The sequence below is a fragment of the Elephantulus edwardii genome, unplaced genomic scaffold, assembly GCF_000299155.1.
Source record: "Elephantulus edwardii isolate Elephantulus edwardi_28Jun2011 unplaced genomic scaffold, EleEdw1.0 scaffold00097, whole genome shotgun sequence".
Lineage (NCBI taxonomy): Eukaryota > Metazoa > Chordata > Mammalia > Macroscelidea > Macroscelididae > Elephantulus > Elephantulus edwardii.
This window is the reverse complement of record NW_006399847.1, coordinates 5,422,731-5,436,866: the sequence shown is the minus strand read 5'-3', so window position 1 is coordinate 5,436,866 and position 14,136 is coordinate 5,422,731. Positions and strand designations below refer to the sequence as shown.

Below are 14,136 nucleotides of genomic sequence, written 5' to 3'. Positions count from 1 at the left end.
ACCTCAGCACACCACTCGCCAGCTCTAGGGCCCCTCCATCATTCCCTGTAGCTCAGAGGACCTGGCAAGGGGGGCGCGAGACGAGCCAGGGATTCTCTTAGCAGCCCCACCCATTTGTTCAGAGCAACCCAACTTTAAGAACTCAGTCAGTCTCTAGAGTAAAGCCCTTTGAGATTTTTTTTTTTTTCACCCAAAGGGCAAACCGATCTTAAATGTCAGTCAGCATCCACTAGGCAAGAGACAGCAGGTAATTAGAAGCAATTAGCCTTCTTCCTGCCGGGAAGCAGGACAATTACCTTTTCCACTCTTCTCCCTTCCTCTTCCATTTTTCCTTCCCTCGTAGAAGCAGCAGAAGTGCTTTACTCCCTGAGCAGCGATGTGAGCTGAGCTGGCATGGGGCTGAGGGATGAACCGCGGGACGCGGTCTCCTCCTCCTGCAGCCGCGGCGGCCGCCGGCGCAGCAGTGCATTGTGGAGACAGCGCGCCGCGGAAGCTGCAGCCTGAGCGCGCGGAGCTGTCCGCGGTGCTGACCGGCGGCCCCGCGCCGCGCCCTGCACGCCCACTCGGCTGGACCTCTCCGCCTCCTGGCCTCCCTTCCACCCTCCATCCTTTGTCAACCTAGGGGCGTAGCAGTTGGAGGAAACCATGGTGTTCGCTCCAGGTACACTCGCACCTTGCTTTTCCACCAGGTACCCAGGAGGGGAGCGGGGAAGAGAAGAGAGGACAGGAGAAAAGGCCCCTTTGCAGGATGGGGAGTTAACTGAGCGCGGATGTACAAGGTGTCCTGGCGAGCTGCCTTCACCCCTTGCTCCAGTCCCGCCCCATCTGTCCTCTAACAACCTCCAACCATTGTCCGGCTCTTCTCTTGTCGCACAGCTTTTCCAGGCACTCCATCCGAGCCCAGCACCTTGAGAACTGGACCTTTGCCAGAAACTTGGGCACCTACATGGGCTGGGTGGTAGAGAAGTGGAACAAAGAGTAGTGGGCTTCAGCTGACTTCTCCTTCATTGACTCTGTAGAAGTGGAAAGTGACCAGGCTCCTCACTACTTCTTTAGAGAAAAGAGCAAAGCCACAGGGAGGGCGCCAAGGGCAGAGGAGTGAGTGATAGATATGCCTTAAAGAATTAGACCTGAAACTGCTGGAGGCTGCAATACAGAGGCAGTGGCTGCAGCACCGCTGGCAGTAGTAACATATCTGGGGAGCTGGTGGCAAAGGACATGGGTCTCCTTGTTGCTAGCCATGGCTACAAGTTGACATGGAGTCAGTTGGAATGGTGTTAACCAGCTTGTCTGTTTGTACACGTGCACCTTTGAGTGTGCCCTAGAGAAGCAAGGACTTGGGAGTGTATATCAAGTGAGGTCAGGTGAACTTAAGAAGAAGCCAGAGAAACGTGGTCACTGCTAATGTAGGGTGTTGTCTCCAGGAATACATATAAAGTATTCCTCCCTCCCCCTTTATTATAAGCTTTGTTTTCTTTAAGGATAGCTGTTGAAAAACAGTGGAGACGTTTAGAACTCTAAAACTTTCTGTAGATCTTTAACTTGAAAGATTGATTTGTGTTTGCTGGGGTCATGGGCCTCAAATAGCTGGGGAAGAAAAGTCTTTTACTTTTTAAATAGAAGAGTTGAGAAAGGTGTTTTATTTTTTAAAGGGAAGAATTGAGTTTAAAAACTTCAGTCAATGGAACTTGAGAGGAGGCAGTCTCTTCCTCTGATGGGTGCTTATTGGGAATACAAGAAGGAGTTGTGCCGATGGTTCTGAAGTTGCTATAGGTAGTAGGGACTCTCAGAGGAATATAATTTTGGCCCAAGTGCACTTCTGCACTCCATCCCAAAGAACCAGGTGGGGAATTTATTCTAGACAGTGAAGGAAATTCATTAATCCAAGTACCAGAGCAGGTGGGAAACAATAGCTCTTCCTTGCACTTACAAACTATTTACTTTAGATAGCATTTTCATGCCAGTTACCTCATTTAATCTGCAAACTGCTTTGTGAGATGAGGAATGCCGTCCTTATTTTACTAACCACAGGGCAGTTAATTTTATGTAGCCTTGCCAACCTCAGCTTGAGTTTTCTGACCTCATACTTCTGTCTTTCTCTCCTATGCTTCTGAGTCTTCCTTCCTGGGGAAAATATTTCCCCAGTTTGAGCATTAGTTTCTTTATGATCTAAGGCTAATGGTAGTCAGAGGAACAGTATGTCTTTCCATTCCAAGTTGAGAGATGGGAGGTGTTGACCAGAGTTTGGGTTGTTGGATGATACTGACTAGGCATTTCCTAAAAGCATCATCTTCAGTGAAGGATTGTATAATGAGCAGTTGGGAATTTCCAGAGCTGACTGTGTTAATAAGCTCACAATTTGGATAGGACTTTTCTATTTTATTGCCAAGTTTTGTATTAATTTTGGGGGTGTTTTTGTTTGTTTGTTTGCTGAGTTTTCTTTTTTTTACCTGAGAGTAAAGAAGAAATAATTCATAACTGTCACTGGTCACTGATAGCATAAATTGACCTGGATGGGATAGGTGCAAAAGCCTGTGGGGAAACATTTTTATAATTGTTTCTTTGATTTTTTGGTTAGCAGCATAATACTGTACAGACTATGCCTCCAGAGCTCTTTATATCTTTAAATTTTTGAGCCTGTTTGAGAAAGAAATAAACAATTTTGAAGTATAAGAATAGAATGCTAAAATGTTAATGCCAATTTGCTTTCTTGCCTGTACTTTATACATCTTCTAATAATATAATGATTTGTTATGAAAGAAAACCATAGCAATGAATTTCTTTGAACTGCTGGATTTTCATCATTACAACCTTGTTTCTTGGACTATTCTTCTAAATCTCTATAATCTGAGGATCCAGATGTTTTGTACTAGCTAAAGGACATACTCCCTATCTCTATACTCCAAACTATCATAACTTTTAGGAAGAAAGAGAATGAAGTCATGTACAAAGAAAAAGTAATAAAAAGAGTATTAGATAATCTGTGATGTACATGACAATGAAGGAACAAGTTTTTTATAAAATTGGGTCAGTGGGTATTATGCTCTTCAAAATGCATTGTAGTTATCCGGATTTTAGCAAGTGTCCTGAGGGTTATACTCATGCCTCTGATGAGTGAGCTGCATGTGCCTATTTGTTTACCTTAACAACAAAAGTGATATTTTACAGAAAGTCATAAAGCATGTTTCAGTCCAGATGCACAATAAAATAGGGAAAATAATGAAGTAGGGTTCACTTTTATCCTATTGTTGTTAGATGCTATCAAGTCAAGTACAACTCATAGTGACTCTATGAGCAACATATCTGAACCCTGTCCTATCCTGTGTCATCATCATCATCTCTGACATACTGAGCTCATTGCGACAGTCATTGTGTGAATCCATTTTTTTTTTGCAGGTCTTCCTCTCTGTTGCTGATACTTCACCTTTCCAAGCATGATGTCCCTCTCTGAGGAATAGCCTCTCTTAGCAACATGCCCAAAGTATGTTAGACAAAGTTTTGTTTTTTTTAAAAAATTTTATTATTTTTATGTGAGTGTACCGTCAAATCAGATCTGACTGGTACAGGAGGAGACTGCTCCTCCTTCCCCGGCAGAGCTAGATAAAGTTTTTTATCCTTGCCTCCAAGGAGCATTTTGGCTGTACTTTCTCCAAGACATAGCTATTTGTTCTTTTGGCAGTTCATGAGATATTCAGTACTCTTCTCCGACATCACAGCTGAAAGGCACATTTAGTATAAAATATCTTTGCATTTTCTTGACTCAGTTCTTTACAAATTGCAAGAATTATTAGGGATTAAAATGAGCAGATTCTGTAGGTGGTTTACATGTTTATATACAGATAATTTAATTCCATAACTTTTCCTTTTCTTGTGATGTTAACAGACTTTGTATCATTTAGAAGGGTTTTTAGCCAGCAGCCAGAAAATCATAAGACAAATTACATTGGGAAAGTATGCTGTCAGGGACCTTTCCAGATAATTGAAGAGAAACAGTGTCAGTCTAGAGACTAAGGTGCGCCTGATCCAGGCCATGCTTTTCGCAATTCATTGCTTTGCAACAGAAAGCTGGACAATGACTAGGGATGATAGAAGGAGAATTGATGCTTTTGAACTGTGGTGCTGGAGAGGAGTATTGAATATAACATGACTGCTAGGAGAACAAACAAGTTTGTCCTAGAGAGGGTGAAACCAGAGTGCTCTTTGAAGCAAGGATTCTGAAGCTTCATCTGACATATTCTGGGCATGTTGCAAGGAGGGACCAATCCTTAGAGAGGTCCATCATGCTTGGGAGGGAGGAGGACAGTGAAAGAGTGGAAGATCCTTGATGAGATAGTTTGACTCAGTGACTGGGGTAATGAAGGTAGATGTGTCAGAGTCAATAAGGTTGACTCAGGATAGAGCAAAGTTTAGAGCTGTTGTTCAAGGGTCACTGTGAGTCACAAGAGACTCAATGGCACACAACAACAACTACATATTAAGTTTTAAATACTTTATACCTAGAGTGGCCACACTACTGATTATTTAATATTTTAAATGCCTGAAGCCTATCCTTCAATTCTTCTTCCTTTCATAGGAGCTGTGCAAAATGTGTAACAGTTAGATGAGGAACAAAGTATAGATCTAAAAAATTTCCGTAAATAATCATAACACTAAATACAGTTTAAACTAAGCTAAGATGTTGATGTTTGTTGTTCTGTATGGTCCAGTTGGAACTGACTCATAGCTGACCCTCTGGTGGGTTTTCAGAGGCAATTAATCGTATAAGAGCAGATTGACCATCCTCCCACAGGTGCAGCCAGTGGACTGGAACTGTGTGGCTTCCAGATTGCATTACATCTAGAGCTCAACAAGAGGACTTTGCTTCCTTTTCCTTGATCTCTTATGTATTCCCCTCCTTTCACCCCCCTAAATTGAAGATGGTATCTTTCTAGATCAATGGGAAGAGTTTGAAAGATAGCATGAACAAAACTGATCCCGGTAAAGAAATCTATTGTTCCAATCAAAAGTTTCTATTTGGAGAAAAAAAAAATAGTCCTAGGTCGTGGTATCCCATTGATTTTGTGGAAGTAATTCTTATCAATTTGTAGACAAAGTCAAAGTAGAAGTAGGAGGACAGGCCATTGAGCAAGAGCATTGGAAATTAAAACAGAAGACAAGAAAAGACTCAGGCTAGGCTGTATCTTGGCTCATACAAGCACTAGTTGATATTTATTTTTAATGTTGTAGTTGCACCCAAAGAATTGCAGACTCTGCATCTGAAGAGGGCAGATTAGCTATTTCTCCTCCCAATAGTATGGAGACAGATTTTTGTTCCATTTTATAAAACTAAACATACCCAATTTACATATCTTGTAGAGAAATCAGAAGCTTCCATCTGAGAGGGGGGGAAATAATTATTAGTACTTGTAACTACTTATATCTAAACAAATACCCTTGCTACAAGAAGCTAGGAAATTAACAGAAACCAAATTGCATTGAGGAAACCTGCTGTTAGGGACCTTTCCAGAGTGCTAAAGAGCAAAAGTATCAGTCTAGAGGTGCACCTGATGCAGGCCATGGTCTTTACAATTACGTGCTATGCATCAAAAGGCTGGACAATGAATAAAGAGGATAGAAGAATTTATACTTTTGAGTTGTGATGCTGGAAAAGAGTATTGAGCATACTATAGACTGCCAAAGAATAAGCAGTTCTGTTCTAGAGAGGGTAAAGCCAAGCTGCTCATTGGAGGCATGGGTTTTTTTAATAACTTTTTTTATACCAGTTTACTTACAAAATTTGTATATATTATTTTTCACACTGGATCTTCCCCATTTCCTTTACTCACACCTCCTTCTACCCATCAAACTGTGTGATCCTATTACTCCCTTGTCCATCCTCACCACTCTGCTCCTGCCCTCTCCTTATTGGATTCTCATACATGTTTGACTAGTTATCTTTCTTTTTCTACAATAACAGTCTTATACAGTATTTTTCCTTATGAGACTGAGTTAGCTCACTTAGCATAATGTTCTCCAGTTACTCCCAAGTTGGGTAGTGATTTTCAAAATTATTGTTCCTGCATGCTGCATAGTGTTCCATCATGCAAATGTACTATAATTTCTCAACCTATTCTATTATGGTTGGACATTCGGACTGTTTCCATGTTTTTGTTGCTATAAACACTGAAGTACAAATCCCTGTTTGTGCCTCAGTTCTAATTTTCTCAGGGGATATTCCAAGCAGTGGAATAGCTGGATCCTATGGATTTTTTATGTTCAGCTTTTTGAGGAAATGCTAGACTACCTTCCAGTGTGGTTGTACCATTTTACAATCCAACCAAAAGTCTGTAAGAGTTGCTATCTCATCACATCCTCTCCAACATTTATTTCTTGCTGTCCTGTTAAATTTTGTTACTGCTACTGGAGTGAGATGGTATTACACTGTGGTTTTGATTTGTCTCTTTCTTATTGCCAGTGATTTTGATAATTTCTTCATTTGTCTGTAGGCCATCCAAATATCTTCTTTTGGGAAATATCTGTTCATGTCTTTTGCCCATTTTGTAATTATGTTATCATTCTTTTTCTTGTGAAGTTCCAGTAAGATTCTGTAAACTTTTGATATGAGACCCTTGTCTGAAATGGTATTGCCAAATGTATTTTCCCGGTCTTCTTTTCACGCTCTTAGAAAATATTTTTCATATACACAGGGATTTAATCTTTCAGAGGTCCCATTCATCAATTTTATCCTCTCCAGATTGCGCTTTTCTGTCTGTATTTGTCAGTCTCTTTATACCATAAACTAGGCCATCTAAGCTTGATCCCAGTTTGTCTTTTATGACCTTTATCGTTTTGGGCTTTACTGCCAGATCTCTGACCCACCTTGAGATGATTTATGTGTACTATGTGAGATGTGGATCCTGTTTTAGCTTTCTATATGTAGCAGACAGGTTTTGTTGAAGAAGTTGTCATTTCCCCATAGGATAGGTTTTATTTCTTGCTGAGTATCAGTTGATCATTGATAACTTTGTCCATTTCTGAGCTGTCACTTCTGTTCAATTGGTCAATGTGCCTATCATTGTACCAGTATCATGCTATTTTAGTTACTACTGCTGTGTAGTAGGTTTTGAGGTCAGGGAGTGCTATACCTCCCACTTAATTTTCATTTTTCAGAAGTGCTTTGCTTATTTGAGGTCTCTTTCTTCTGCAAATAAAATTGACAATTTCCCTTTCAATTTCCTTAAAAAATGAATTTGGTGTCTGAATTAGGATTTTGTTGAACATGTAGATTGCTTTTGGTAAGATTGTCATTTTTACAATATTAAGTGTTCCTTTCCATGAACAGGGAACATTTTCCTATTTATTTAGGTCTTTTACTGTGTCTCGTAGTAAGATTTTATAGTTTTCTTTATACAGGTGTTTCATGTCTCCAGTTAGATTCAGTCCCAAATATGTCAATTTGTGATTGGGTGTTATAAATGGTATTGCTTGCCTTGGTTTCATTCTCTGAGTTTTCTTTGTTACTGTAGAAGAATCCCACTAATTTTTGGATATTGATCTTATATCTTTTTTTAAAAAAAAATATGGAACGCTTCACGAATTTGCATGTCATCCTTGCTCAAGGGCCATGCTAATCTTCTCTGTATCGTTCCAATTTTAGTATATGTGCTGCTGAAGCGAGCACTGATCTTATATCTTGCCACTCTACTAAACTGGTCTACTAATTTAAAAAAAAATTTTGTTGTTTTTGAATCTTTGAGTTTTCTGTATACACTTTCATATCATCTGCATATAGTGGTAATTTAACTCTTTGCCAATTGGGATGCCTTTTATTTCCTTCTTTGGTCATATTGCCCTATTGAGTACTTCCAATACTATATTGAATAGAAGTTGTGACAGTGGACATCCTTGTCTAGTCTTTGTTCACAAGGAAAATGCTTTTAGTCTTTCTCCATTGAGAATTATATTGGCTCTTGGTTTTGCATGTATATTGTATACTATGTTGAGGAAATTTCCTTCTATTCTAATTTTGCTGAGTGTCTTTTTCAGGAAGGAGTGTTGGATTTTGCCAAATGCCTTTCCTGCATCAATTGCTAAAATCATGTGGTTCTTGTTATTTGCTTTGTTAATATGGAATTAAGTTGATTGTTTTTCTTGTGTTGAACCATTCTTTCATACTTGCTATGAATTTCACTTGGTCATTATGAATTATCTTTCCGATAGGATTTTATATGCTTTTGGCTAGGATTTTGTTAGGAGGCAAGGGTTTTGAAGCTCTGTCTCACATACTCTGGGCATGTTACCAGGAGGGATTAGTACTTGGAGAAAGACATCATGCTTGGAATTGTAGAGGGTCAGCACAAGAGAGAAATACCCAGGATGAGATGAATTGACACAGTATCTGAGATAATGAGGGTAAGTGTGCTAGAGACAGTGAGACTGGCTCAGGACAAAGCAGAGGTCAGTGCTATTGTATGTAGGGTTGCTATGAGTCACTGGCAACTCAATGGCACATAACAACAATGACCATCAAATTGGAATCAACTCAGAGCTGATTCTCCTGCAAGTTTTCAGCAGCAATTCATAGCCCTGGAGGAGACAGCCTATCTTTTTCTCAGAGCAGCTGGTAGATTTGAATTATGTTCTTTTGGGTTCACAGTACAACTCCTTACAACTAAGTCACCAGAGTTCTCTAAATTTCAACGTTGTTGTTGTTATGCACTCTGTTGAGTGGCCTGTGACTCATAGTGACCTTATGTACAAAAGCTCTGAACCCTGCCCTATCTTGAACCAATCTCATTGTCTCTGACACACCTACCCCTATTACACCAGTTACTGAATCAATTCATCTCATCCATGGTCTTCCTTTCCTGCACTGTCACCCTACCCTTCCAAACATGATGTTGTTCTCCAAAGACGTGTCCCTCCTGGAAACATGATTAAAGTATGTGGGACAGAGATTCAAAATCCTTGCTACCAAGGAGCAGCTTGGTTTTACTCACAGACCTGTTTGTTCTCTTAGAAGTCCATAGTATGTTCAAATTTACATATAGGAATGTCTGAATATCTCTAAATAGCTTAATATAAGTCAGGACAGAGTGCAGAAATTATCAAGCAATATAATTAATGTCACATGCAAGCAAGTTTCTGCTGAAAAATTATAAAAAAAATGACTGGAACAGCACATCAACAGAGAACTGTCAGAAGTGCAGGCTGGGTTTAGAAGAGTCTGTGGTACTAGGAATATTATAGCTAATGTTAGATGGATCTTGGCTGAAAGCAAAGAGTACCAGAGGAATGTCTGTGTTTCACTGACTATGCGAAGGCGTTTGACTGTGTGAATCATAACAAACTGTGGCTGACTCTGAGAAGAATGGGAATCCCAGAAAACTTGATCATGCTTATGTGAAACCTATACTTGGACCAGGAGACAGTTGTCAGAACAGAGCAAGGAAACATTGCATTGCTGAAAATCAGGAAGGGTGGATGCCAGGGATGTCCCCTATCTCTATACCATTTCAATCTATATACAGAACAGATTATCTGGGAGGCTGAGCTCTATGAGAGGACTGTGGCATCAGGATTGGAGGAAGACTCAGCAGCAGTCTGCGTTACACAGGTGGCACAACCCTGCTTGCTGAAACTGAGAAGGATCTGAAGTGCTTGCTGCAGAAGGCCTAGAACTGCAGCCATCAATATGGATTGAAAATCAACATCAAGAAAACAAAGACTTTCACCAATGGGCCAGTTTGACAGCATAATGATAGATGGTGAAGAGATTAAGATTTTTAAATTATTTTTTTAATTAATTTTAATGAACATTTACAGAGACTTTGGATTTCCATTGATTCATTGTTGCTGCACTTTTTTCCCTGCCCACCCCTCACCCTTCCCAGTACACTCTCCTCTTTGAAAAGTAAAAGTTCCCCCATTCATGACAGGAGTCTAGAACGAAGGATACATAGTGGAGACTGAGATTGTTAACAGCTTCAATTTGTTTGACTCCCCAATCAACACTCTTGGTAGTGGTAGCTAGAAAATAAAAAGACAAATTGAATTGGGGAAGTCTGCCACCAGAGACCTCTCCAAAGTACTGAAGAGCAATGATGTCCATCTGGAGACTAAGATGTGCCTGATTCAGGCCATAGTCCGGAATTATTTGCTATGCATCAGAAAGCTGGACAATGACTAGGGATGATAGAAGGAGAATTGATGCCTTTGAGTTTTGGTGTTGGAAAAGAATACTGGATATACCATGGATGGCTAGGAGAATAGGTTAATGTTGTTGTTGTTGTTGTTATGTGCCATCGAATCGCTTGCGACTCATAGCAACCCTATGTACAACCACCCTAAATCCTGCTCTATCCTGTGCCAATCGCACTGCCTCTGACACACCCATCCCTATTATCCCAGTCACTGAATCAATCCAACTCATAGAGGGTCTTCGCCTCCTGCACTGTCCCTCTACCCTCCCAAGCATGATGTCCCTCTCCAAGGACCTGTCCCTCCTTACAACATGTCCAAAGTATGTCGGACAAAGCCCCAGAATCCCTGCCTCCAAGGAGTAGCCTGGTTTAACCCTCTCTACAATGAATCTGTTTTCTTGGCAGTCCATGGTACATTCATTACTCTGCTACAGCACCACAGCTCAAAGGCATCAATTCTCCCTAGTCATTGTCCAACTCTCTGATGCATAATAAGTGATTACAAAGACAATGGCCTGTACCAGATGCACCTTCGTCTCCAGAGACACACCATTGCTCTTGAGTACTTTAGAGAGGTCCCTAACAGCAGACTTTCCCATCGCAGTATGTTTTTTTATTTCCTGGCTGCTGGTGCCAAGAGTGTTGACCATGGAGATGAGCAAACTGAAGCTGTGAACAATCTCAATCTCTTCGCCATCCATCCTGATGCTGCCAATTGGTCCAATGGTGAGAATCTTTGTCTTCTTGACATTGAGCCTCAGTCCATATTGAAGGCTGCAGTCTTTGACCCTCTACAGCAAGTGCATGATGTCCTCCTCAGTTTCAGCGAGCAGGGTTGTGCATCTGCATAACGCAGATTGTTGATAGATCTTCCACCAATCCTAATGCCATGCTTCTCCTCATAGAGCCCAGCCTCTCAGATAATCTGCTCTGCATACAGGTTGAAAAGGTATGGAGATAGGACATAGCCCTGGCATATGCCTTTCCCAATTTTGAACCATGTTGTGTCTCCTTGCTCTGTTCTGACGACTGCTTCTTGGTCCAAGTATACCTTTTGCATTAGCACAGTCAAATGTTTTGGGATTCCCATTCTTCTCAGTGTTAGCCACAGCTTGTTGTGATCCACACAGTCAAAAGCCTTTGCATAATCAATGAAGCACAGATAGACATTCTTCTGGTATTCTTTGCTTTCTGCCAAGATCCATATAACATTAGCTGTAATATCCCTAATACCATGACCTCTTCTAAATCCAGCCTGTACATCTGGAAGTTTCTCTTGACATATTGTTCTAAACATTTTTGGATAATTTTCAACAGAATCTTGCTTGTATGTGATATTAATGATATTGTTCGATAATTTCCACACTCTGTTGGGTCACCTTTCTTTGGAATGGGAACAAATATCGATCTTTTCCAGTCAGTGGGTAGCTGGCTGTTCTCCAGATTTCTTGGCACAACTTAGTGAGCACAGACTCAAATATATTACTATACATGAAGATGGTGCAGAACTACAAAATGTTTCAGTCGGTTATAATGAGGACTTAAAGGCAATGAATAACTGTAGGCTATCCTAAAATACACCCTACTTCTTGACTTGTTTGGATTGCCTTTAAATTTGATATATTTTCAATAGAAAAATTATTTTCCTTTGCACATAGACAAAGACTTCATGGGCGAGAGGGAGGGAAGGAGGGAGAAAGAGAGAAAGAGAGAAAGAGAGAGAGAGAGAGAGAGAGAGAGAGAGAGTGAGAGTGTGAGTGTAGGGGGAATGGTATTCAATTAGCAGCCAGATCCTGGGCTTCTAAATTCAGTTTGAAGTCTATTTTGAGCCAGTAGTCCCAGAAAAAGCTATGAAAGATATTTTAGAAAATATTTCTTGGGGAGCTCTGGTGGCCTAGTGACAAGAAGCTGCACTGCAATCCTAGAGGTATGTGGTTTGAATCCATCAGATGCTCTGCTGGAGAAGGAGGCACAATCTCCTCCTGTACTCGTCAGATCTGATTTGACGGTACACACAAAAAATAATATTTTTTTAAAAAAAAAAACCCAAAATATTTCTTGCTTGAAAGATACATCTTTTTGAAATGTTTCAGATTGAAGCCAAGAACCACGCCGAGGTAGAGGTAGAATTCTTCTCAAAGTTTACTGCCTGCTGGTCTACTCAGCAAGGGGAGTAGCATTGTGTGTTGGGCCTACATGGGTTTATATGGGATTTCAGCAAGTGTGTTTTAGGGGGTTGTGAGATGAGTTTGACGTTGCAGTAGCTCATTGGTGCATAAAATTTCTGGTTTTGGAAAAGGTCCTAATATGGGAATTTCTGAGTTCTGACATAGGATTGTCTGAGTTTTGGTTTTGGAAGATATCCTGACAGGGAATTTTGAATTGAGCTTAAACCTCCAGTTTTATTTTTAGCCTAACACTGTTCTTTATATACACCTCCTGTCAATTATTGAAAAGGAGCCCTGATGGCCCAATGGTTAAATGCATAGCTGAGATGTTGTAATTTCAAAACCATTTAGCTGCAGAAGAAAGACCTAGTAATCTATTCCCATATGGATCACAACTAAGGAAACCTATGGAGCAGTGTGAGTCAGGATCAACTCCACATCTCTCTACAACAATTCTTATGGGACCATTTAAGAATCAAATCCCTATGCACATCCAAAATCTTTTCCAACAGCGTAAAAGGGAAGCCACAGATTGGGAAAAATATTTTATAATGATGTATCAGACAAGGGACTTATACCTAGAATTTCTAAAGTACTCCAGCACCACAACAAGATAAAGGTAAATAACCCAATTGAACAATGGGCACAGGATATGAACAGACACTTCACCAAAGACTTTGAGGTGGCCAACAAATACATGCAGGAATGTTCAAAATCCCTACTACTAAGAGAAAGCAATTATAAGATATCATCTCACCTCAGTAAGAATAGCAAAATTTAACAGAACAGCAAACATCAAACACTGGTGAGGTAGTTGGTGGAAGTGTAAAATGGTGCAACCACTATGGAAGGCAGTATGGCACTTTCTCAAAAAGTTGCAAGTAGAAATTCCATTTGAACCAGCAATTCCACTACTGGGAATTTACCCTAAAGAAACCATAAGCACCACCCAAGCAGATATATGCACATGTTTATTGTAGCTTTGTTCGCAATAGGAAAGAGCTGGAAAAAACCCAAGTGTCCATCAACAAACGAATGGACAGAGAAGCTCTGGTATATTCACACAATTGAATACTATGCAGCATTGAGAAACAGGGAATACTCGAAATATTATGAAAATGGACGAACCTGGAGGACATTATGCTGAGTGAAATATCTCAGTCAAAAAAGGACAACTATTGCATAGGGCCACTGTTGTAAAATGGGACTGACATTGAGATTGAGGGAAGACAGAGAAAGAGGGGAAGAACGATTTATACTGCACTGAAACAGATGAGGGAGAGAAATGTTTAAAAGGGATATATTATTGGGTATTATTGTCATAACAGGAGTCCAGAATGAAGGCTGCACAGTGGAGTGAACTTGGGGTGAGGGGTTGCATAACAATGAAAGAGTTTTTAATTTTACTTTTCAAGGAGAAGAGTGAATTGGGGGAGGGGTGGGCATGGAGAAAAGTGCAACAATGAATGACTGGAAACCCTAAGTCTCTGTAATCTCTTACTAAAATGAAATTTTTAAAAAGAAATAAATAAATTACACAAATTAATATCTTCACTGTAATATTTGTAACAACCCAAATAAGTTTTTTTCTGTTAGCACTGAGTTTTTAAAAGAACTTTTATTCATTTACTACTTATAAAATTGCACACAACACAGATTCTGGCCTGGATGTGCTCACTAAGTTGTGCCAAGAAATTTGGAGAATAGCCAGCTGGTCCATTAACTGGAAAAGATCAATATTTGTTCCCATTCCAAAGAAAGGTGACCCAACAGAGTGTGGAAATTAT

The 14,136-nt window shown here is 40.2% G+C and overlaps 1 protein-coding gene across 1 annotated transcript in view; it reads left to right on the top strand.

Moving 5' to 3' along the window:
• Window positions 1–645: 645 nt before the first annotated feature.
• Window positions 646–14,136, top strand: part of LOC102853620 (chromosome unknown open reading frame, human C18orf42) — a 101,876-nt gene continuing 88,385 nt past the window's right edge. Inside the window, exon 1 of the mRNA XM_006891426.1 lies at window positions 646–661. Within this exon, the coding sequence (XP_006891488.1) occupies window positions 646–661 (16 nt within the window). The remainder of the gene's footprint in view (window positions 662–14,136) is intronic.